This window comes from Verticillium dahliae, genomic scaffold (genome assembly GCF_000150675.1).
Source record: "Verticillium dahliae VdLs.17 supercont1.18 genomic scaffold, whole genome shotgun sequence".
Taxonomy (NCBI): domain Eukaryota; kingdom Fungi; phylum Ascomycota; class Sordariomycetes; order Glomerellales; family Plectosphaerellaceae; genus Verticillium; species Verticillium dahliae.
In genome coordinates this window covers 471,916-495,456 of record NW_009276923.1, presented here as the reverse complement: position 1 = coordinate 495,456, position 23,541 = coordinate 471,916, and the positions used below count along the sequence as shown (strand labels likewise).

The window sequence follows — 23,541 nt, the reverse complement described above, 5'->3', positions numbered from 1 at the left end:
TATTGGGAAATAAAAAAACCCTTTGAGCACAGATTATACATGCCATCACCAAGACGAAGAAGAGGCTGAAGGGCAGATCACCCGGAGCTTTTTCACCATGACCTTCCAGCAGCAAGCAACGTTAAATCCATAGAGGCGGGAAGGCAAGAATGAGGGAAAGCCCCGCTTGGCCAGACCCTGAAAGCCAACTCGCAAGCCAAGGTTACGCCCTCGCCCCTTCCCGAGACCGATTGTGCGAACAGGGAGGAGCTGAGAAGAAGAGGCAGTGACGCAGGTGGTGCACAGACCAGCCCCTCCACCAGCTGCACCAGCTGCACCTGCTGCACGGTTCACTCGCAGAGCACAGAAGAGAGGAGCACGGAGAGGAGCACACAGACGACAGCTGCTCCATTTTGCTCATGCCAGCCACTGAACATTCTAATCCACATCTACCTACCCACCCCCGACCACCGACTCCGACCGCTTTTGTCGTCGCTGTTCACTTCTTGCCAGCTTTCCCTCGACAGCATCACTTCTCCCCCCCTCAAACTCCCTTCTGCTCCCTCAGGTTCAACCCTTTCCCGCCAGCCAACCCCCCCCGGATCACTCGCATTTTCGACTCCACGAGCTTCCTGTTCGCTGTTCTCCCAGAGATCCCGACCTCATAATGGCTCCCCCTCCGTCGGCTGATTTGCCGGTCCAACAGCGCCTCCTCCAGCTCGCCCAGACGCTGCAATGTATGTCCAGTCTTGCCCACCGCTCTTTTGCGCTCTTTTGCTCGTGGCCTCATGCCCGCTTTTGACGTCGTCTTGCTGACTCCTCGTCTTTCCCAGTCGGCTGGTTCGCTGGGTATGTCTCTCCTCGCCCCAAACATCCTGCATCGTGGCATGTGTCGTGTGCCTGTCTCGCCTGTCCTGCACTTGCGGAGCCCACACGCACCCGCTCAACTCCCCCTTCCCCCTCTCCGAGCGCATGCCTCTCCACTCCGGCGTCCTCCGACGGCTGCGACAAGGAGCGAGACTATTGAGCGCTAGGAGACGTTCGAGACGACAATGCTGACCATGCCTCTCTAGCCATGCCGTCCTGATCCTCTGCACGATCCGCTACGGCTTCTCGTGGATCCGCCTCAACTATTACTCGGGCATGGCGCAGTTCTCCTACCGCACCGCCTTTGTCGCCGCCGCCGTCACCTACGGCATCGTCGTCTACAAGACCTGGAGGGCGCGTGCTCGCTCCGGCGCCAGGAACCTCCAGAACCCCATCACCATCCTCAGCGACGAGAACGTCCAGTACCTTGGTATGCCACGCCGTCACCTTCCTCCCACGCCGTCACCTTTCCTCCCACGCCGTCATCTGTCCTCCCACGCCGTAGCCTTTCTTCCCACGCTCACCCAGACCGCTGACCGCTGACCTTTCCAGGCATGGCCCTCGTCTGGCTCTTCGCCCCTCAGTACCCCCTGGCGCTTCTGCCCTACACCATCTACTCCATCTTCCACGTTGCCACGTACTCGCGCGCCAACCTGATCCCCACCATCTCGCCCTCCAAGCCTGCGCCCGCCGCCACCGGCGACTCGCCCGCCGCTGCCAAGCCGCAGACGAACGCCGTTGCCGACAAGATCGGCGCCTTTGTGAAGCAGTACTACGACTTTTCCATGTCCATCGTCGGCAAGCTCGAGCTCGCCCTGTGGTTCCGCGTCCTGCTCTCGGCCATTCTCTTCCAGCGCCGCTCGTGGATCCTGATTGTCATCTACACGGCGTTCCTGCGCGCGCGCTTCGCCCAGAGCTCGCACATCCAGAACAGCGTCAGCGAGCTCGAGGCCCGCGTCGACTCGGCCGTCGGCAACCAGGGCACTCCTCCCCAGGCTCGCCAGGTCTGGGAGGCCGTCAAGAACGGCGTCCGCCAGTTCTACAATCTCACGGACGCCAACCGCTACCTCAGCGGTGCCGCGGCGCCCAAGAAGACGTCCTAGACGGCGACACGTCGTTTGAGCCGCTGCACGCCGGGAGACGCGCCCGCCTCTCCGGCGTCACAGCGCACCGCACTGTGCCTGTGTCGAAGGCGATGTGTGTGGACAGGCCCCTCACAGTCAGGGGACCGAGTACAGACATGGACCACAACGTTATGAGATGTGTCCGGCTGCAAGCACCAGCCATTACGAGGTTGATCAATGAGAAAGGACGAGAGACAGGCGGGGAAAACAGCAGGGGAGGAGACAAGGGGCGAGGCCGTGGATGAATACGACAAATGATCAAGGAAACGAAACGTGGCATTTCTTTACTCGGCTATCGGCGGTCGGTCTACATGGCTTTCTTTTCCAGTTTTCTGTGATCCATTCCCTTGGGGGCTCGGGTGTTGGCGATTCTGGGCGAGCGAGATTCCCTGCTTGGGGTGCCGGGTGCCGGGTGCCTGGTGCCTGGTGCCTCGATGGAGCTGCACAGGCCATGCGCCCATGTGCCATGGGGTTTCCGTGTTTTGTGTCTTCTTGCGATAGTGTTTTCGAGTCAAGATTATGATCATGTAAAGCGTCATGCTGCTATTGGCTGTGGGCTGTGAGCTTGTGAGACGGAGCGTACTTTCGTAGGCAGGTAGCTATGGTTGCTCATCCTTGGTGGTTGGTGGTTGGCAAGGATTCCCAGTCGATCATGGTGTGACACCAGCCACAGACGCGGGGGAAGTGCGAGCCACAGAGGAGAGAGAGAGAGAGAGAGAGAGACAGACAAGCGGATGAACCCCACCATGATACCACGGCACCGCGGCACCACGGCGGGCGGGCTCCACTAACGGACCTCAGCCCATCAGCGTGCTTGCGCCCTCGAGCTCCCTCTGTGCCCTCTGATGACGTCGCCCAGATGCGTCCACTGCAATTGGGTCCTGACCTGAACCTGCCTGACAGCTGCTCCAACCAGTGGACGCGGGGCGCTGTTGCTCAGGCTGTCGACACGGCGTCGACTCTCCTTGCCCCTTCCAAGGCTGCCGGGAGGCCTCGACCTACCAACCTTCCTCCTTGGCCACGAGGCACAAATCATTTTATTTCTTGTCACTTCTTTTGCCTGCGGCATCTTGGCATCATTCTTTCCAAGGTCCCTTGTCGAACACGTATTTCCATCTCTGCACTGCGCTGCAAACGAGCCGAGCCTTTCCTGAGCTGAGACCTAGGCAGAATGGCCTCCATACTGAGGCAGATTGTTGCCGGGCCGCGATCACAGCATCCCGAGGCTGGGATTGATCTGTGCTATGTGACCTCTGACATCATCGCGACGTAAGAACCTCCTCCTCCTTCTTCTTCCTCTGCTGCTGCTGCTGCTGCTAGACCGAGTGACGAGCTACCTGTTGACATCTCCCCAGATCTGGCCCCTCCTCGACCTGGCCACAGAAAGCCTACCGAAACCCCGTCGACAAACTGGTCGAGTTTCTCGACGACCGACACGACAAGGAGTGGGCGATATGGGAGTTCGCGCCGAAGGAACGGGATACCCAGATGAGGAAGTCTACGGCCGCGTCAGGCATTATCCCTGGCCTGACCATCACCCGCCGCCGTTTCGTCTCGTGCCCATGATCATGGCGAGCATGCGCAACTGGCTCCATGGCGGAGACTTGCACGACGGCAACCCGGCGCCTGTGACCGTCGACGCTGCCACAGCAGCAGAACCACCAGCAGCAGCAACACAGCCCGCCAGGGATGCAACGCAAACCAACACTACACAACCCGACGCTCCCGTCACCGACAAGGACAAGAAGAAGCGTGTCGCCGTCGTCCACTGCAAGGCCGGCAAGGGCCGCAGCGGCACCATCTCCTGCAGCTACCTCATCGCCGAGTGCGGCTGGCGGCCCGAAGAGGCCCTGACGCGCTTCACGGAGCGGCGCATGCGGCCCAAGTTTGGCGCCGGCGTCTCCATCCCCAGCCAGCTGCGCACCGTCTCGTACGTCGACCGCTGGGCGCGCCACGGCAAGAAATACGTCGACTGCCCCATCGAGATAGTCGAGATCCACGTCTGGGGCCTGCGCAGCGGCGTCAAGGTCGACATTGAGGGGTTCGCTGATGCGGGCCGCAGGATACAAATCTTTCACACCTTTTCGAAGAAGGAGAGGATCATTATCGACGGCAACGCGCCCGAGACGGACGGCGGTGGCGTCGCCCACATGATGTATGACCTCGCTGGCGTGCCGGCGGCGCGGACCGTCGAGGGCGCCCCCGAGGAGGCTGAGTATGCGGAGAGCACGAACCTGGAGGATCCGAACGGCGATAAGGCTCGCAATAGCCGCGCTGCTGGTAGTGGTGGTGCTGCTTCTCCACCTGACGAGGCACCCAGCCGCAGCTCGTCGAAGAAACGCCTCGGCGGAAGCACAAAGACGCTGCTACATAATGCTAAAACCAAGACCAAGACGGGGCTTGGATACCACGGCACGACTGACTCGCCTGCCTCGTCCAACAGCCATCTCTCTGGGTACTCAGAGGACGCGTCTACGGAGAATGAGCCTGGCGGTATGGCCGTCATCCTGAAGCCGACCGAGCCCGTGCAGATTGCCAACAGCGACGTGAATATTTCCGTCGAGCGACGGAGCCGCAGTTCCTCGTCGCTGGGCCTCACAATGGTCACGGCCGTGGCGCACGTCTGGTTCAACGCCTTCTTCGAGGGTAACGGGCCCGAGCAGGACGGCAAGCCCGACACCAGCGGTGTCTTCAGCATTGACTGGGAGGCTATGGACGGCATTAAGGGGTCCAGCCGCAAGGGGTCCCGCGCGCTCGACCGCATTGCTGTGGTGTGGCGGCTCGCCGGAGCAACCGATGTGCCAGGCCAGGACCAGACTGACAACATCCCGGGAGAGATTGTAGTCGAGCCGCCGGAGGGCTCAGCGGTGCCGCAGATGGAGCCTGCGGACTGGAAAGGGCAACAACCACGAAGATCCGGAGCAGGACAGGCATCTCGGGTTGCGGGGCGGAGAAATCCGGCCAGCGCGGACGTCAGCAAGGCCAGCAGCGTCAAGAGCCAGGAGATCCGAGACGGACAGGCTGCTAATGGTGACGAAACCAACCCCCTGGCCGGTGTCAGGATCAGCGGACCCGCCGGCGAGGAGGAGCTGAATGGCGTCAAAGGGGCTCCGGCCGCCGAGGTCTCCTCGCCCGTGATGCCCCAAGGCAAGGAGCCGGGCCCAGAATTGCTGGACAATCCCGACACGGCGAGCAGGACGACAGGGTCGTCCGGGGCACAGGCGAGCAAATAGGCATTTCAACACGCGAGATGACGGATAATGTGTCATATACACGTTACATGAAATAATGATGCATTCACAATGTTCTCCCCTTGCTCGAAAAAAATAACGACACAACCATTCGGTCTCCGATGTGTCCCAGTCTTCCCAAACTCGTCCTAAAGCTTGCTGGCGGCGCATAGAAAGTCTGCCGCGATGTGAAGCAACGCCGTCCCAGTCCCCGTACGCCGCGCTACGTTCCAATTCCCCTGCGCTTTGCGGTCGTTTCGCCGCCGCAAACTCAATTAAACGGTGCCTCAACGCCTGGTCTTTGTTCCCTTTTCTTCCCTGTCCTGCGTCCTTGTCGAAAACGTGGACAAATCCCCAGACGGACGTCCTCTGCGCCATAGCCTCCAGCGCGTTGGCACCGCGAAAACGCGATTCACTTGCTCCCGCCCGCCGACGCCGCGGTCGACGTAGTCGGCGACGGGTGCGGCGAGGAAAAGGCGGAGAGCGACGACGAGGTCGGCGACATGGGGGGCGTCGGCCTTGCGCGGCGCGGCGGCGGCGGGTGCGTGTCGAGGTGCTGCTGGAGCATGGGGTGGAGGAAGATGCGGCTGAGGCCGCGGGGCGGCTGCTGGTGCTGGGACTCGGAGGAGGGCGAGGGGGTTTGGGCGGCGAAGTCTTGGGTACGGGTGGCTGCCATTTTGGGACTTGTCTTTTGTTTGTTCTTCGAGGTTGTGAGCTTGTTGGATTTGTTGCGCGCTCGTTCTGAGTTTTGCTTTTAGAGATGTCGAGTGGTCGTGAATCTGTGGGGGGTTGTTGCAGCTCTTTCGAGTTTCGCCTTTTGAGATGTCGATCGTCAACTAAGGTATGAGGAAGGCCTTTGTGGTGCTCCAAAAGATAGCGTGACTGACTTCCCATCCGGGGATCCCCCCCTCTTATACACATGGCCGTGCCCGTGGTTCGACCGAGCACAAGAATAGCGCGAGGAAACGCATGACGGCAAACGACCATCGAACGGGGATCATGAGATCTCTGCGTCACGCCCTGTATCATCCCAAAGATAGAAAGTTTGCCAGCGTGAAGCTTGTCCGGCCAGGGGTCGCATGTGAAACCTGGGGTACGGACGTGCGCTGTCTGCCCAACCCAACCCACGGCGGCAAGGGGTCGGGGTCCTTGCGACATAGGGTCCAGGACGTAGGGCCCAGGAGGAAGACGAGGCGAAACGAGTCGAAAGGCTATACATGCCTTGGTCGTATTGGGGCAAAAAACGATAAAGAGAGTCTGTCTCCTGTTTCGCCGGGCCTTGCCAGACAGAACGCTAACAAAGGGCGGATGCTTTCATTGGGAGCTGGCATGCTTGACTCGGGAGCAAGCTTTCACAGAGAAGGACTGGCGAAACACGGATACACAGACTTGTGAAAAGGCAAAGATATAGGAAACCAAAGGGAGCATGGGATTTCATCCCTGTCTGCCCTAACTGAAGATGCCGATCCTGGACATGTGCATTGTGCGCACCCGGTGAATGCCACCAGGTCGTACTCGGTAGAAACCTTCGAGACTTCATACCAAACTATCGTCTCTCTTCCATCCCAGCCTCACCCCGAGGTCCAACCGTCCATTGGCCTGGTTCCTTAGGTTGGAACCTAGATTAATGAATCCAGTTGAATTGTACCTGTATGAAAAGATAAGAGTTTCTGCATCCCTGCCCTTGCATGGCTACCCCGCAATCAGTGACCTGCTCCTCAGGCAAGGTGAATGATGATAAACTTTTTGGTTGACGCTTTTCCGTTGGCGGTGAAAATGGGATATCAATTGCTATCAATACATTGCCTCAACGGAAAACCGGCTTCTCTCTTGCCGCCGACCAAGTGACAGGTTCGCCCGATTATTTCACCGAGTCGTGCATACCAAGCAACAGGAACAGGGACACCAGCAACAACGTGCGACGTTAGGGTAACTTCGTTCGCTTCAACCTCTTTACGCTCCAGTTTCAGTACTCGCCTGAATTTAAAGCGTACTACTTCAAGTGCCTGGAGGTTCTCAAATGCGAAGAGGAAGTTGTCCGTGACGTGTTCCATGACGAAGCCCTTGGATGGATGGTCAAGCCTTTCGAAGACCATATGAAATAATCTCTCGTCGCGTAACCTGGCAGCCTGGAAAAGCTAACCTTGGTAAAGTGGTTCGTTGTCGACAGCCTTCACCCTTGCTTCTGATGAGGTGAATGGGGAACCTCTGCTTCGTGTCGAGTCTCGCGACCGTCCTTTCGCACAATACGTTTGAGTAACTCCAGACGTCGCTCAAGGATTGATGAGAATCGACCTAAAGATGTGCTTATCAAGAGACCGACTCCAGTGCACGTCAATAAGGGAAGACAGACTACTTCTGCAGGTCACTCACCAAGAGGACAAACTCCGACGAGACCAGTAGAGAGGTAGGAGCCCTCAAGAAAGTGAACTCGCAAATACGGGCCCGAGAGTTCCTACTTGCTGTCAATGTGGCTATTTTAGCAACAGTCATAGATTCGAGCAGCTAATTGACCAGCGGTCTACGCTCTAGCAGGCCAAGGCAGCCGCTTCTGTAGCGTACGAAAGCGTTGCGCCGCACATACGGAGAGGAACTGACCGAACTGCGAAAGTATCAATGTGCTGGTTGACACTGAAGACGCGGCACGATTGATGCACTTTGGAGGGAGTTACATGCAGTGCTGTGTCGACAACGAAAAGAGGAACACTGCAAAGTGACTCACAAGGAATAGCCCGGATTGTAATTTTCTCTTGGTTCCTGTAACTTAACAGGATGAATGCTTTTCAATTCAAAACAAATGAAGCCTGAACATTGAATACCGAAAATTGAACTAGCAGTGGCAGAGTTCAGACCTGGGCTATAGCCAGGGATGTAGGCTTCGAAGAATCCACCTGCTGTGTTCTGGCTATACCTTCCCGCTAAAGAAATGTATTGGACGAAAGCCATGACGTCGACTTTATGACATGCCGTCCGGATAATACTAAGGTTTAATGTCTAGCTCAGCGAGATCAGATCACCCAACTGGAGGGTTGAACCATGTTATGTACTATTAGCCTGCACCCTCGAGGCCTTGGTGCTGAGCAGGGCTGGAGGGTCCTTGCGGCGTGAAACGATCATTGTCAGATGACTGAAGGCAGCGATCTGTCATCATGGAGCGGCAGCCGTACGGCGAAGAGAGTGATTGCAACCCAGTCAAGGTTTCTCAATGATGAAGAAGGGTCACCCTTTGATACCTGAAACCTGCAACGGATCGTGTCTGGCCTTGGCGCTTAGGGGTCGTGAGCTGTACGTTGACGTTTCAGATGCGATGCTTAACCATATATCGATCAGTTGATATTAATATGATTTGAGTTAGTCCATGATTTTCTGGTTATGGTGCAGACTTTGCTTGGTTTTGTAATTCATTAAGCAAATGTTCTCCATGTGAGATGCGTAAACACCGAAAGAGGGTAAGCGAGCGATCTCAAGGTATGGGACCTGCGTGCCTCGACATACGCTCATCTCTAATCAGATTGATGTCCATCCAGGATGTAAAAATAGTTCGTCATTGGAAGTTCTCGACCGAAGCCAATTCCAAAGCCAGTTAACTAAATCGTCATACATGTTCAGTATCCCGCAAGATCTGTTGCCGCGGAAGTGCATAAGAGCGGGTCATATTATGTTTTGATGATCCCGCTGCCGACGATCTGATTGAACGACGCAACGTCAATACTCCAACTTGCCCCAGATGAATTGTGTTCTCTGAGGGACACGAGTGTTTGATATCCCTCCACAGCAACATTTTCGTACGTGCTTCAGCGCCGGGACGTGCTTTATCGTTCACCTAAAGATCACCATGGCGCTAGCTGGCTATTGTGATATCCTCGTTGTCGGTAGTGGAAACGCTGGCTTTTCCGCCGCCATTTCTGCTGCCGAATCCGGCACCGCGAGGGTACTCCTCATAGACACATGCCCGGAGGAGTGGGCTGGCGGCAACACTTACTTTACGGCTGGTGCATATCGCACCGCTCACGGAGGCTTGCAAGACGTCCTACCTCTTGTCAACAACGTTAGCCCTGAGCAAAAAGTCAACATAGAACTTGCTCCCTATCTCGAGCAGCATTTCTCGGACGATATTGAACGGGTCTGTTCCGGTAGGTCTGACCCTAAGCTCGCACGTATTCTTGTGAAGGATTCCAACTCGACCATCAAATGGCTGGCCAGCCATGGGATCTGCTTTCAGCTGTCTTTCAACCGCCAAGCATACGAGGTGGGAGGAAAAATCAAGTTTTGGGGCGGTATGTGTCTGAAAACGCAAGACGGAGGGAAGGGTCTTGTTGCCGATCTCCGGGCCGCCGCCAAAGCCAGCGCAGTGACAGTTTCATGGTCCACGACCTTGATTAGTGTCCAGCATGACCCCTTGTCCGGACACTCTATCATAACGGTCGAGAAAGATGGGACGCAGCAGATCATCGAGGCCAAGGCCATCATCTTCGCTGCCGGGGGTTTCGAGTCAAATCTCCGCATGCGCAGCGAGCATCTCGGGCCTGGGTGGGATAGGGCCATGGTTCGCGGCACGCCCTTCAATACAGGTGCATGCCTTGAACTGTGTCTCCGCGACCTCAACGCCAACGCAGTCGGGGATTGGTCGGGATGCCACTCAGTCGCGTGGGATGCAGCCGCGAATCCGACCACAGGCGACCGCGAGGCGTCCAATGAATACACCAAGTCGGGCTACCCACTGGGTCTGATGATTAACATTCATGGGCATCGCTTTGTGGATGAGGGAGTTGATTTCCGCAACTACACGTACGCAAAGTTTGGCCGAGCTATCCTCTCGCAGCCGGAACATGTTGCCTTTCAGGTCTGGGACGCCCGCGGCGCTGAGTGGCTGCGAGACGAGGAGTATCGACCTGAGCGGGTGGAACGCATCACAGCAGACAGTATCGAATTGCTGGCCCAGAAATGTGCTTCTCGAGGCTTGCACGATACAGAACAATTTAGCAGGACTATTCGGGACTATAACGAAGCCGTCTACGGATTCCAACAGGAGAACCCGGACGCAGCTTGGGATCCTGCGGTCAAGGACGGGTACTCGACACAGTCCTCGATTAGAAGGCTCGACCTACCCAAGTCGAATTGGGCTTTACCATTGGATCGGGGTCCTTTCGTCGCTGTCAAAGTCACCTGCGGAATTACCTTCACCTTTGGCGGCTTGCAGGTTGAGCCCAAGTCAGCACAACTTATCAATGCGAAGGACGGAAACCCGATGCAGGGCCTCTACTGCGTGGGCGAGATGTTAGGAGGGTTGTTCTATGGGAACTATCCTGGCGGGAGCGGCCTGATGTCAGGAGCTGTCTTTGGTAGGCGTGCCGGCCGAGCCGCTGCCGAAGCTATCCTGAAGTCAACTACTGGTCCAATTTAAGACGAAGAATATCTCTAAACTTGCCACCGTCTAAATCATAGGTTATCTCAGTGATGGAACACAGGTAACTGAATACGCAGCAACTTTTGGTTCCTGAGCTTCAAAGTGAGCTCGAATTCTGAGTCAGAATAGCGAAGATGTGATCATTATAGGCCTTTCCCGGGGATTCGACATGACGAAGGATATTCTACAAAGCTTTCTAAAAGAATCTCGAGCTGTAGGGCTCGTATGCCGTATTCAGATCCTTCTGGCCTCGGTTGTCGAGAGGCATCATGGCGATGTCGCCCTGTCCACCGTATCCATCATCGCTCGACGTCCTTGGTGGAAAGGCACGCGGCTCGAAACTCAGACTTTCCCGTCGCGAACCATACGTGTCCTGCTGTTCCCGGGGCACCAGGTGCTGCTCATCATCCGAGAGATTGCCCGACGTCGCTCCTCCACCTCGTGGTGTGGCCCTGTTACTATGCCGCTCTGCACCAGGCTGTTTCCCGATGCCGATGTACTTCTGACGGCCCCAAGTCTGCACTCGGTTAAGCAGACCCGACCCGGGTCCAGCCGATTCGTTCGCCTGGCCAGTGACATGTCCGCCGGCGCCAGATCTGTGCTTTGTATCGAAGGACAGGTCAGGATTGCGTCTCGAGGATTGGTCGCGTGGTCTGAAACTCGTGAAGACAGCGGCAAGTAGAGCGAAACCAAAAGAAAGCCAACTGGGAACCAACAGTAGACCAAAGTCCGAGTCGATGCCAATCGGGTCCAGATCGCTGTCAATGGCTTTGCTGAGATGCTGGTAAATGTAGTGTCCCGTTCCTGAAGCGACGAGGAGAAGAATGGCGGCGAGCCAAGACAAGAAGATGCCGGCGAAGCCGATGATACGAATTTTAGATCCGAACACAGAGAGAATGGGCCCAAGGATGGCGAAAGCAATACTGGCCACGTAGGCAAAGGCCAGGAACTGGGATATCCTTTCGTATCTCGCTAGGGCTTCATCAATGTCGCTGGTATCAAGATTCGCAACAGCAGTCGTGTCGAGCTTGAGGACGGTTATGGGATCAAAGAAGTATCCCATACGAGGCGAGGTACAGGGGGTGGAATCGCTATGGTGGCTGCAGTAACCAAGCAGAGAGATTGTGTAGGTACGCGCGAGGCCGAGCGACTCTGCCGTAACATCTTGGCCCACAAGATCGATGCCCGATAATTCAGTGAGATCTTGAAGATATGTCGAGCTCGAGAGTTTGGACTTGATGTCAAAATTCGATGTGTCCACCTTTTCTTTGATCAGTACAGGGGTTCCGGGTTTGAGTATGCGTCTGCCATCGAGACTGACCTTGAAAAAGGATAACCCGTCGAGAATGTTAGTCCTTGATCCAGCAATCAAAACAATGATGGCAAGTGTGACGGAAATTAGTGAAAATACGAATGGTAGAGCTGCGAAAATTGGCCTGCAGCCGCCGTTAGCTGTCCTTCGTGCCATCTGTGTGCTGTGTTGTGCTATGCTGTGCTGTCTCAAGCGTCACGTAGTCTGGAGAAGAGGTCAGGATGCACAAGACGTTGAACAGATGGGAACAGTTTCTAAAGACCGAGATGAAGCGAAAAGGCTGGCATGAATATCAGCAGAGGTGCATGTAAGCGAGAACAAAAGACCCAGAAGTGCAATCACCACCGACTGTAGTGTGGTGCTTGAGGGATTCAAGGTTACCTATAGTGCGATCAGCGTGGCTCAGCACGCAGCATTGCAGTGTTACAGCGCAGCAAAGCCCGCGTCGGGGCGCTTGTCCAGGGGCCTGCAGAATCCTTCGCGTGTTTCTGCGTCTCAGAAGCCGCAAACCCTTGTTCACAGAAGAGATCCTAGCAGCCTTGTGGGGGGAGCGGCCAGAAACATATATTTGGCGTGATCACTCTTGGGACCAACGCTGTAGTTGCGGGGGTTCCTTGTCGAAGTCCGACCTTGAGACATCCCCATCTTGTGCGAGATCAAGTTCAGAAGTTTTTGCCGCCCTGCCTGGAGATCCTCAATCACGGTTCTGGGTATCCCGATGGACTTTGTTTGTCTGTGCTTGGAAGAGCACTCTGGAAGATGTCTGACTCCATGCGGCCGCCGACCGGTAACAAAAGCACCCGCGTGGCACAGCATTCCATCGAGTCAAACTCAGGGTCGGATATCCTGGTCGTTCCCCATCATATTAGCATCGCTTCAGGGTTTGATTTAACCCAGCACACCACCCGGCTGGCGGCTAACTGCTCTTCACAGCCCCCAACGCTATCTATATCTCACTCGCAGGGGTTATGGCTGCATATCCGCGTCTAAAATAGCACACCCGAGAAATTGTTTGTCACTTTACATGCTGCCAAATCTCTGGGCATCTTACATGTCTACTTTGCGACTTCCAAATAAGCAGTCAGCCCATCTTGGCAAGGCCAAAATGGCGCGAAGGATGACTTTAATGTAGGGCCCCTGGACTGCTTCCATGGGCCAACAGCCGGGGGGCCTGATGGAACACTGAGCTCGATGCGGTCGAGAGATCCTCTCTGATTTTAACCAGCCCACTTCGCACTCAATCAGTGACGTTGATAAGACACCACACTTCGCCCTCGTCCGGTGCTTCTATTGTTCTTCTTCCAGCGTTTCTACTGCTAACAGCTGCGTTATCTCGATCATGAGGGCCAGCGCTTTCTCAGCAGTTGCTATTGCTAACTTCGTGCAATGGGCCAAGGCCGCGCATCACGAAGTCACAGTTGGGAAGGACGGGGAGCTAAAGTTTGTCCCCGAGACGCTTCGTGCTCGCCATGGCGACACCATCACTTATCAGTTCTTTGCTGCCGTAAGTCGAGTCCTCGGTTGACGGTCGTCATGAGAATATGACTGACATCCACTTGCCAGAACCACTCCGTCACACAATCGTCTTTTGACGCGCCATGTCAACCATTACAAGACGGCTTCTTCTCAGCATTTACACCCTCAGAGTCCAAGACAGAAGCTTCCTCCACGACATGGACCATCACAGTAAACGACACAAAACCCATCTGGGTCTACTGTGGACAAGGCAAGCACTGCCAAAATGGCATGGTCCACTCTGTCAACGCTCTAGAGTCTGGTAATACCTTTCAGGCTTTCAAGGAAAAGGCCAAAAGCGCTTCAGACAGCACGTCACCAGCCGATGGCCTTCCAGTGGGTGGTCTGCGAGTAACACAGGTCGAGGTTGGCGTGGACGACAAGTTCGTCTTCAAGCCCAACAACATCAAAGAGCCCATCGGCACACACATACAGTTCAACTTCAACCCAAAGAACCACTCCGTCACGCAATCGTCATTTGATAAGCCATGCGAACAGCTAGAAAATGGCTTCAGCAGCGGTCTCATCCCCACGGTGAATGCCCCCTCGGGCATCTCCTTTGATATTGTTGTCAATGACACCAAGCCAATCTGGTTCTACTGCGCTCAAGGCCAGCACTGCAAGAACGGCATGGTCGGCAGCATCAACGCTCCAGATGAAGGCAACACCCTTTCTGCCTTCACAGAGAAGGCCAGCAAGGCCGGTGCAGGCCAGCTCGTTCCACTATCGCCCATCGGCGGCGTCCTCAGCGCCAACGGCACCACCTTGCCCACACTCAACAACGCCGTCATCGATATCGCGCCCCTGAGCCTTGATCGCATTGGGCAGATTCCTAAACCAGGCAAGCACGATCAGTACATCATTGGTGGTGCCGGTGGCAGTCCCGTGGCCAACTACAGCTGGCCCGACACCATTTCGGCCCCAGCCGTCGAGCGCCTCCACCTACTACACTACCTAGACAACATCCTGCTACGCGTCCTACTCCGCGGCCGCGACAACCTGCAAGAGGGCGGCAAGTGGGCGGGCGCATACCCGCAAACCATTGTCAACACGATCGCCTCCATGGCGGCGCAGACGTGGATCCACCGGGCCACGGCAACCGACTCGCTTCAGCACTACAAGAAGGACTTGCTCGAGGGGGAGTGCGAGTACAAGACAGATGATGACGATGACAAAGAGGGTGTCGACCAATTCCTCGACACTGTCCTCACGCTGCTGGATCTCGAAATCGGGTTCCTCGCCGACTCGTCGAGCCGGCTCGCCCACTCGGACCCGTGGCTCGTGGGCTGTCTCACGTCGGCGCTGGGTGCCAAGTCGCGCATGGCGGCCGTCGCGAACATGATGCAAGGCCGGGCGCCGGCCATTGCGCCGAGAGAGGTCCCCGTTCCTGCGGGCCTCGTGTATGCGTACGCCAAACACAAGTTCATCAAGGAATGTCCTGGAGATGTCATGAAGGGGTGGGAAGACGGCGCCGTGCGGCACGAGCTCAACATCAAGGAAGCGAAGAGGGGCCCTGATGGGAGGGTCAGCGAGGTCGAGGTACATGTTGATGACTGGCCGTACCATGCGAAGCTGTGGCTTGCGTGGATGGGCCCTTGGGGTAGCCTCGAGTTTACCAGGCTCGAGAAGGGGGTTGCTCGCGTTCCTGGGGGCTTCTGGGGGCATGCTTGGGTTGCCGTGACAAGCAGTGCTGACCACAGCATGGGCGAGCTAATCGGGGCAACGGTTGCCGGTCCGCAGATGGTCTGGATCACACAAAGGTAATGCGGTTTGGATGCTGTGACAATATTGAAAGAATGGCATGTGGATAAGCTAACGAATTGTTTCCATGGGGATTTTGTAATTGGCGTTGGGTTGGTTGGGGTCAATCTTGGTCGCAAGCACGAATTAGTACATTACCTCTACTTTCTGCTCCCTCGTATACACTGCCTAGGACGTTGGCTACCATGGTGACTTGGTCCAAAGAAACCTTGCGGTTCGAATTATATTCCTTAACAAGTACTAGATGATAGAATGGCTCAATAGAGATGGGGGCAGGACCCAGTCCATCTCCCTCAAGCTTCTCCCAGCATGTTGATGACTACCTGTAAGAGGTCTCCCGCAGGTGGTATTAGCAGTAACAATAGGTAGAATATATAGAAACTCTCGCCCTCCATAGCTACTAGGTCCCTCTGTAGCCCTTAAGTACGTCCTCACGTCCTCTTAGAGTCCTCAGCCCCTGAAATAGCCCCTGGTTCGCGGCTCCGCAGGTGTCTCCTGACAAATTTCGAATAATGACTCTCAGAAATTGCCTCACAAGACAGCGAATGGACCCTAGATATAGCTCTGGACTTGGACTCACTACTCTCTCATTAAGATTATTTGACCACTACAGAAATACCTGAAGCCTCTAAGTTGCCAAACAGAGAACCTCTGATTCTCGACGAGTGTTGCTGCTGGATTGTGATACCGTGACTTGTGCCACTATTTCCAACATCACTCGCGCAAAATTCGTCAACAAACAGCTTTTCGAAAAGCGAAGCCTCGAATGTGCCGCTATCCCCTTCTTTGAGCGAGCAATCCGCACAGGCTGGTGCGCATACGTTAAAGTCTGCCTCGAGAGCGCCGGAAATCGAGAAGCGACCCGCCTCGAAGAGGCGTATGAAACTTGAGGTGGATGATAACGACTACGCAGATTCGCGACTCACTCCATTTATTAAATGCAGATTCGTCAAGTCAGAAGGACGGCGGCATGAGATTAGCACAAGTATCCTAGGTCACTTAACTACTGCAAACATGCGTGCTCCGCAGAAAAACCACGGGTGCACACCGCGCGACACGCTCAGACGTTGCTCTTGTCGCGAACCTCCTTCTTGGCAAAAAAGTGGCTCAGGTCGCCCACGGGCAGCTGGAAGGGAAACTCCAACACAGCCATCAGGATAGCCGCAAAGATCCACAACCCAGCCAGAGAGGTCACGAAATAACAGGCCCCCGCGCCCTAAGCCAGTCAGCGTCGATGCTTGTGCAAAACAAGATGCAGTGCGGCCATTGCCGGGAGTTGCCACAGCAAAGAGAAAAAGCAGGCCAGACAACGACGTACCTTGATGAGCTTGCTCGCGAACGCGGCGTTGCCGGCATAATCCGCCGCCAGAGCCCAGTACGCACCCGTCAGCAGGCCGAAGCCGAGGACGAGGGTCAGGAAGATGATGAAGAAGGCGACGTTGGTGCCCAGGGAGCAGACGAGGTAGACGAGGCAGAGAAGCAGCATGGCCAGCATGAAGAAGCCGAAGCTGGCGTTGAAGCCGCGCGTCTGCAGGCCCTCGGCGACCGAGGTCGAGTCCGCGGGCGCGTAGGCTGCGTAGGCGTTGAAATCCGGGACGAGGGTCGCGGCGAAGCTGAGCCAAAAGGCTGAGAAGGTCAGGAAGATGACGGAGGGCAAGGTGTTGCCGAGGATCCATTCGAGGAGGCCGCCGAGGAACATGAGGAGACCACCGGAGAAGAAGTAGGCGCCGCTGTAACGGAGATTCGTCAGCATAATCGGTAGACAGAGGGCAGGAGGTGGATGAAGGAGAAGATGGGGATAACTTGCATGCTGGCGGCGCCGTTACCTCCGGCCCCACGCCAACCCATAAGATCGCAGGACAGGGGGAGTAGGGATATGAAGAAGCCGGCGAGAGCACTGTGATGGAAGTCAGACCAGATACACTGGTGGACAGTCTTACACTATGGCAGCCAACCTACATGGGCGTTGGGTTGCCAAAGGTCTTGCGCAGGTCGCCCTTGACGACATTCTGCGGTGACAGATAGAGCTTCTCGAAGAGCTCGGGGGACATGGAGATGGAGCCGGCGGTACGCATGCGGCGCAAGGCCTCGTCCCGAGTGGCATTCTTATCGAGATGTTCATCTGAGGGATGCATGAGACCGCCATCGTAGGCGGTATCGGCGGGCTCCTCGTGCTTGTGGTCCATGGTGATGGCAGTGACGGTTTCAAAATTGCAATATTCTGCGGCTGCTCAGGAGCTGGGAGGAAAAAAACGAGACGAAAAAGAGGAAAGCAGCGAGGGACGGGAGCTTCAAGTACAGCAAGGACAGCAAGGAAGGACAGGGCCACGAGAGACGGAAGCTCAACGTATGCGCCTCATGACAGTCTTAAGACCGACGCAGTGAACGCACATTGCACATCTAACGCCGACGACTACTCCCTATAGGACGAGAACAACACGATGCCGCCAATCCTGACGGACTTGGGGATGTCTAGATCGGACGGCAGGGCCACGAAGAAGCACTCGGACCGTCAGGGGGAGACGCGGTAGTGTGAGGAACCCGACAGTGAGCTGCAGCTACGCAAGACAACAGACCTCCCTTCTGCCGAGTGGAAGGCCTAGTCACCGGCCTGGCCAACCCCCCGACGAGTGTTGTCATCGGGTGAAGAAAAAAGAACGGCAAGACTAGACCATGGGGGAGCTATGGCCCTTCGAGATTGGTAAGAATAGGAGGTTATCCATCCCTAGCGAAGCATGGCCTAGCCTGCTTCTTCGAAGGGCGGGGTGCGGGGAAATCTGGGGTTTGTAGGGCGGCATAGCAGTGAACTGGCAGACTGACGGATCGTGGCAGAGCGCTAAAGGCCGGATTGTTGGGTAGTGCTCTCAGCCGCAGTAGGGGAGGCACGTTGTTGGCTGACATTGTGCGGGGAAGACGGCTGGACGGAGCTTATGAAGGCCGAGTTGGGGGTTCGAGAGCATCAAGTGGGCTGATGATGGAACGAAGTTGCTGCTTGTGTTGGGGAAACCGCAGCGAACGATGAGCATATCCGAGGCATGGGGGGATCATGGTCATGTCCGAGGCATGGGGGGATCATGGCCAAGTCACAAAGCATGTGCGGACATGAGACGGCTAGCGTTGCGATGCGCCTCTCCGCAACGCCCATGCGGAGGTCACATTGACTAGCTTGGTGCCTCGTCGCCTACGATGAGTTGGTTTGTCGCCTGTCTGAATGCATCTGCTTGTCCGCTGACTGGTTGGTTCTCTCCCGAGGCGCCTATCCGGCTCACCACTTGCCGAGGGTCAGATCGGGTCACCACGTACCAGCGGTGACATTCGAAGATCATTCCTACGCCTCACAGTTTACCAGCCGCTTTCAAAGCCCGTTCGCCGTCGACGAGCACACACCACCCTTCGTGGCCACGTCCACCATCCCCCGCAACGACGGCGTTAAAGGCCCCCTCCTCGCGCGCGTATGCAATGACGGCGTCGTCGAAACTGCCGGGCTGCAGCCAGACGGCGGGGATGCCCAGCTCGCGGGCCTCCTTTAGGACCTTGAGCGTCGCGGCAGGTGGGGTGATGATGGACACCGAAGTCTCTTTGGGCCTGGGCAACGCCGAGAGGTTGGGTACGGCGGCATGCTCCTGGCCGAGCGCCGTCACCGTGGCGGCCGTGGGGTTGACAGGCGTGGCGGCGATGGACTGGGCGTGATACCAAGCGAAGACTGCGCGCCGTTAGGTCGGACTGACTATCAATGTTTTGACGCGACACAGGTAGACGGGAGGTGCAAGAAGGACATGAGATGATGGAGGCGAGGAACAGGACAGCAAAGTTTCAATAAGGTAGAGCTCACTCTTGTGACCAAACTTGGCCGGATTGGAGCTGGCGCCGACCACGGCGAACAGAGGAGAAGAGAAGAAGATGCGAGCGGCGGCCTCGGTCGACATGTTGGATATCTGTTGATCGTTCGGACAGTCTGATTCAAGTCGTGTGGGAGAGTCAAAAAGCTCGGGGACACGGAGAGGGGCTCGGGCGGAGTTGAGCAGCGACAAGACGGAAGCTCGGCGCTCCATGGCGTCACCGGCCAATTGAGGAGTGCAGAGTCAACAAAGCGGAGAGACGGCGGCGTTAAAGCCGAAGCCAGACGAGGCAATGCGAAGGCCAATCCGACCTTGGACGACTTGACTGACCGAAGCGAGGGAGGACGGACACTGATGATGACGAAGCCTAATGCCGACTCGCTGTTTGGTCCATTGGTGAATGTTCGACAGGGCTCTTTCAATCCATCGACTTGGGCCATCGACTTGGGCCTCTCGTTCGAGTGACCACCATTGACTAGACTGCGTTTCGCAAACAGCAACACCGCTCGGGCTTGACAGCATGTCAGTATTTGCGTAGGACTCGTCTTCATGCCAACCCATATAGCTGAGCTGAGCTGACGCTGCCGCAGACGCTCAACCTTCTCTGCAGCGGGCTATGCGGCCTTTCGCCCAGCGTACCCTCCCTCTCTGTTCCGCACGGTTCTCGCCTACCATCGAGCGCCATCGGCCGTAGGCACGCTGCTGGACCTGGGCTGCGGCCATGGGCTCATTGCGCGGGCGCTGAGCCCCGAATTCGGCCGTGTCGTCGCGATTGACCCCAGCGGCGGCATGGTCCAGCAGGCATCGAAACTGACAGACGACCCCAAGATCACGTTCCGCCAGGCCAGCTCGGAGGATCTGTCTTTTGTGGCGGACGCCTCTGTAGATCTCGTCGTCGCGGGCCAGGCATCACACTGGTTCGACTACACAAGGGCCTGGCCCGAGCTGGCACGCGTCGTCCGAAGCGGCGGGTCCCTCGCCTTCTGGGGCTACAAAGACAACATCCTCCTTGGCTTCCCAGAGGTCAACCAGATCCTCGAGGATGCGTGCTACGGAGAGGACGAGGTGGCGCCGGGCATGGAGAGCATGGCGACGTACTGGGAGAAGCCGGGCCGGGACATTCTGCGCAACTCATTACGGGCTGTGGTGCCGCCGCCGGCAGACTGGACAGACATTCAGAGAGTGGTGTTTGACCCGAATCGGAAGACGTCCAGCATCGCACCAGAGGACGAGGACAGAGCGTGGCTGCACAAGAGGCTCAAGCTGGGCGAGTTTGAGGGCTATCTTCGGACGTTTAGCGCGTTCAGCGGGTGACGGGATGCGCACCCCGCGTCAAAGAGCCGTGCAGAGGGTGGACGGGGGGACGTCGTCGATGTCCTCTTCGACAAGATGATCGAGGCTGTACCAGCATGGAAGGCCAAGGGCGAGGCATGGAGAGAAGTCGAGGTTGATGCCGTTTGGGGCACTGTCATCATCCTGGCGAAGCGGGCGTAGACGAGCACGGGACTGGTTGGTGCCGCAAGCGAAAGGCCGTTACGTAGGTTGCCGATGGTGTGCAGTACGATATACACATGATATGAAAGCAGCGGTGAACAGAGGATGCACATCTTCCAGACATTTTGTGTGTCCTTCTCACCTGCCGCTTGGTGGAGAGGCGAGGAGAGGCGAGGAGAGGCGAGGCAGGGCTGCGTCAACAAGTCTGCTGAGGTAAGCCAGACGGCTTGCCCTTTCGCCGTCGTGATTGGGTGCATCGTCGGTTGCCCCGTCAGGTTTCAGGGGTGTGTGTCTGTCAGAGGAGCCCCTCCCCGCTCTCAGTGCACACTTTCACAGTTGGCAGGCCCTACAGCCAGTACATACAGCGGGAAGTACAGCGTACACAGCGTACACAGCGTACATAGTAGGATGCTTTTTTTGTGTTTTGTGTTCGGGTCAAGCCATGACCAGACCGCCTGCCAGGGGGGAGGGGGGAGGGGGCATAAAGTCAAAGGAAACGAAAAAGAGTTCCGAGCGTCAGGGAGAGCGAGGAAACCTATAAGAAACATCATCATCGTTCACCCTCTGTCCAGTTTGACCGCTTCTCGATACCCTCTCTCTCTTTTTACCACGACGCGGCAATCCCATCATCATGGTAAGTCTTCCATGTTGTTTGTGTACCACGCAGCCGCCCCTCCCAGGAAGTAAACAAACACATGCCACTTCCCACTAGAACCCACCCACCTTTTAGCGCTGGCGGCGGCTGTTTTGTCCACCCGCCAACGGGAGGGCGAGCAGCAAGTGGTAGCAGCAGCAGCAGCAGCAGCAGCAGCAGCACGCACTGTTGACGGTCGCGGCTCCCTCTGACGCCGGCGCTGGTGTGGTGCTGGGCTCATTTGAATTGACGTGCCCCGAATGGCGTGCGCATTTTCATCCCGGCTTCTTCTCCCCCCTCTTGCCGTCCACACCAACACAGCATTTCCTGCACCAATCTGCGTACCCATAGCCACATACCTCCTCCCAAAAAAGCACACACCAAAACCACGAGCAACATGTCTAACTACGACGCCCAGGCATCCACCAACTACAAGGAGGCCTTCTCCCTGTTCGACAAGCGCGGCAACGGCCGCGTCGCCCTCGAGTCCCTCGGCGACCTGCTGCGCGCCTGCGGCCAGAACCCCACGCTCTCCGAGATCCACGACCTCGAGAAGAACGTCGGCGGCGAGTTCGACTTTGAGACGTTCCAGCGCGTCCTCAACCGCCCCGGCGGCTTCCGCGACCCCGGCGAGCCCGACGAGTACTGCCGCGGCTTCCAGGTCTTTGACAAGGACATGACGGGCTTCATCGGCGTCGGCCAGCTCAAGTACATCCTGACGAACCTCGGCGAGAAGATGACGGACGAGGAGGTCGACGAGCTGCTCAAGGCTGTGGACACGAGCTCGGGACAGGTCAACTACACTGGTATGTCTCGCCTTTTTGTGTGCTTCTTGTTATTTTGTGTTATTTTCTGTTTGCTTTCTGTTTTATTTTCTGTTTTATTTTCTGTTATACTTTCTGTTTCAATGTCCGTTGTATCTTCTGTTGTATTCCCTGTTTTCCTTCTCCTCCGACTCTCGTTTGCGAATCTATCCCCGCCCCTCATGCGACCCAACTAACGTCCACAGATCTCGTTCGGACCATCCTCGCCAACTAGCCGGCCACCGACAAGGCGGAAAGACCGGTTTACACCGAGAAACAGACGACGAGGCGAACCAACATGAGCATGAAATTACAACTGCATGACAGAGGAATTATGGCGTTGCGCGTTCTTTTTTCTTTTTTATCGTTACGAACTGCAGTAGACAGTACGGGTTGGGTACAGGATTGATTCCAGTGGCTTCGGCGAGGTGCCGTGCGCTGCTCTGGCGCGTGTGTACGATTTGCCCAGGGCTGGTTTCTAGCAGGTTGCGAGGGGCGAGATGGAATGAATACATCTTGCGCTTTGAGCATGAATCTTGTCCCTTTCGTGTTGCAGCATACGTCAGTATGGGCTGGTACTCTCCTGTGACTGGTACTTTCCTGTGCCCTATGCCCAGCGCGTTGTTGCGTTTGACACTTTTCTACCTGTGGGAGCATCCATCCTCATCTAGATATCCTCACCTTACCTACCAGGTGGAAGGTAAGCAATAAGGTACCTCAGTACCTTACCCTCATCTTAGGTAAGTAGGTACCTTAAGGTATCAGGCAGCTAAGGTACCTAAGGGTGTCAGATGCCCCGCAGACCCCGAGTCCGCCAAGCCCCTGCAGCTCTGCAGCCCGCGCCGAGGGAACCCACTGAGAGGGGAGCTCCCCAAGGCACCCCTGATCTGGCCTCTTTACGTTGTCGACTTGGACTGACAACAGCTAGTCCCTTGCGCCTCGCATCTGCTCCCGCCCATCGACGCATCTCCTCCCGCATCGACGCATCGCCTTCTGCATCTCCAAGACAGCACGTCCATTGCCTTCCTGTGCTTCACCGCCTGCCCCTCGATCGGTGCCGCTGCCTCTGTCACTGCCGCCCCGCCAGACCACACCCACCTGCATCACCATCAACGCCCGCCCCCCGACTTCATCCTTCCGCAGCAGGCTACAGCAGGCACATCACCTGCACTTCCACGCATCAGCCGCTCGTGGAGTGGCACGCCTTCGCCGCCATCCCGGAGCCCAGCGGCAAGGGCTTCAGCATCGTCGTCTCCAGGGCGGGCGACTGGACGAAGCGCATCATCGAGAACCCGCCGACGTCCATCTGGACCCGCGGCACGCCGGCCTCGGGCGTCCTCGCCGTCGCGCCCCTTTTCAAGAAGATGGTCCTCGTCAGCACCGGCTCCGGCATCGGCCCCTGCCTGCCCGTGCTCATGGAGCGGCGCGTCCCCGCCCGTGTCCTCTGGAGCACCAAGAACCCCCTCAGCACCTACGGCCAGGGCATCATGGATACCATCCTCGCGGCCGACCCCGACGCGCTCATCTGGGACACGGACGAGCGCGGACGGCCGGACCTCGTCAAGCTTGCGTACCA

General features: G+C 56.8%; 11 protein-coding genes across 11 annotated transcripts; 6 read left to right on the top strand and 5 right to left on the bottom strand.

Moving 5' to 3' along the window:
• Positions 1–646: 646 nt before the first annotated feature.
• On the top strand, positions 647–1,949 carry VDAG_07953 (uncharacterized protein; the record flags this gene model as incomplete). Its single annotated transcript, XM_009652719.1, has 4 exons — positions 647–716; positions 813–828; positions 1,053–1,276; positions 1,399–1,949. 4 exons carry the CDS (start codon positions 647–649, stop codon positions 1,947–1,949), a joined length of 861 nt encoding a protein of 286 aa, XP_009651014.1.
• Positions 1,950–3,141: 1,192 nt separating this feature from the next.
• On the top strand, positions 3,142–5,203 carry VDAG_07952 (dual specificity phosphatase; the record flags this gene model as incomplete). Its single annotated transcript, XM_009652718.1, has 2 exons — positions 3,142–3,239; positions 3,484–5,203. 2 exons carry the CDS (start codon positions 3,142–3,144, stop codon positions 5,201–5,203), a joined length of 1,818 nt encoding a protein of 605 aa, XP_009651013.1.
• A 116-nt stretch (positions 5,204–5,319) lies between these two features.
• Positions 5,320–6,040, bottom strand: VDAG_07951 (uncharacterized protein). Its single transcript, XM_009652717.1, has one exon. The coding sequence runs from the start codon at positions 5,874–5,876 to the stop codon at positions 5,613–5,615; it is 264 nt and encodes an 87-aa protein (XP_009651012.1). The 5' UTR covers positions 5,877–6,040; the 3' UTR covers positions 5,320–5,612.
• Positions 6,041–6,746: 706 nt separating this feature from the next.
• On the bottom strand, positions 6,747–8,317 carry VDAG_07950 (uncharacterized protein; the record flags this gene model as incomplete). The annotated part of the gene is made up of 6 exons (XM_009652716.1): positions 6,747–6,819; positions 7,085–7,329; positions 7,574–7,674; positions 7,763–7,802; positions 7,923–7,957; positions 8,248–8,317. The coding sequence occupies 6 exons, from the start codon at positions 8,315–8,317 to the stop codon at positions 6,747–6,749; spliced, it is 564 nt and encodes a 187-aa protein (XP_009651011.1).
• A 718-nt stretch (positions 8,318–9,035) lies between these two features.
• VDAG_07949 (tricarballylate dehydrogenase) lies at positions 9,036–10,604 on the top strand (the record flags this gene model as incomplete). The annotated part of the gene is made up of 1 exon (XM_009652715.1): positions 9,036–10,604. One exon carries the CDS (start codon positions 9,036–9,038, stop codon positions 10,602–10,604), a length of 1,569 nt encoding a protein of 522 aa, XP_009651010.1.
• Positions 10,605–10,803: 199 nt separating this feature from the next.
• Positions 10,804–11,670, bottom strand: VDAG_07948 (uncharacterized protein; the record flags this gene model as incomplete). The annotated part of the gene is made up of 1 exon (XM_009652714.1): positions 10,804–11,670. The coding sequence occupies one exon, from the start codon at positions 11,668–11,670 to the stop codon at positions 10,804–10,806; it is 867 nt and encodes a 288-aa protein (XP_009651009.1).
• Positions 11,671–13,258: 1,588 nt separating this feature from the next.
• VDAG_07947 (uncharacterized protein) lies at positions 13,259–15,198 on the top strand (the record flags this gene model as incomplete). The annotated part of the gene is made up of 2 exons (XM_009652713.1): positions 13,259–13,423; positions 13,483–15,198. The coding sequence occupies 2 exons, from the start codon at positions 13,259–13,261 to the stop codon at positions 15,196–15,198; spliced, it is 1,881 nt and encodes a 626-aa protein (XP_009651008.1).
• Positions 15,199–16,255: 1,057 nt separating this feature from the next.
• Positions 16,256–17,381, bottom strand: VDAG_07946 (uncharacterized protein; the record flags this gene model as incomplete). The annotated part of the gene is made up of 4 exons (XM_009652712.1): positions 16,256–16,411; positions 16,514–16,925; positions 17,057–17,092; positions 17,155–17,381. The coding sequence occupies 4 exons, from the start codon at positions 17,379–17,381 to the stop codon at positions 16,256–16,258; spliced, it is 831 nt and encodes a 276-aa protein (XP_009651007.1).
• A 1,149-nt stretch (positions 17,382–18,530) lies between these two features.
• On the bottom strand, positions 18,531–19,121 carry VDAG_07945 (uncharacterized protein; the record flags this gene model as incomplete). The annotated part of the gene is made up of 2 exons (XM_009652711.1): positions 18,531–18,898; positions 19,028–19,121. 2 exons carry the CDS (start codon positions 19,119–19,121, stop codon positions 18,531–18,533), a joined length of 462 nt encoding a protein of 153 aa, XP_009651006.1.
• A 267-nt stretch (positions 19,122–19,388) lies between these two features.
• On the top strand, positions 19,389–20,348 carry VDAG_07944 (trans-aconitate methyltransferase; the record flags this gene model as incomplete). The annotated part of the gene is made up of 2 exons (XM_009652710.1): positions 19,389–19,489; positions 19,625–20,348. 2 exons carry the CDS (start codon positions 19,389–19,391, stop codon positions 20,346–20,348), a joined length of 825 nt encoding a protein of 274 aa, XP_009651005.1.
• A 797-nt stretch (positions 20,349–21,145) lies between these two features.
• VDAG_07943 (myosin regulatory light chain cdc4) lies at positions 21,146–22,327 on the top strand. The gene is made up of 3 exons (XM_009652709.1): positions 21,146–21,162; positions 21,581–21,968; positions 22,172–22,327. Exons 1-3 carry the CDS (start codon positions 21,160–21,162, stop codon positions 22,198–22,200), a joined length of 420 nt encoding a protein of 139 aa, XP_009651004.1. The 5' UTR covers positions 21,146–21,159; the 3' UTR covers positions 22,201–22,327.
• The last annotated feature ends 1,214 nt before the right edge of the window (positions 22,328–23,541 follow it).

Excerpts from the sequence above, each read along its gene's own strand:
- VDAG_07951 (XM_009652717.1), bottom strand. The coding sequence starts at position 5,876 with ATGGCAGCCACCCGTACCCAAGACTTCGCCGCCCAAACCCCCTCGCCC.
- VDAG_07943 (XM_009652709.1), top strand. Across the intron at positions 21,969-22,171 it reads GGGACAGGTCAACTACACTG|ATCTCGTTCGGACCATCCTC; the intron begins GTATGTCTCGCC and ends TAACGTCCACAG.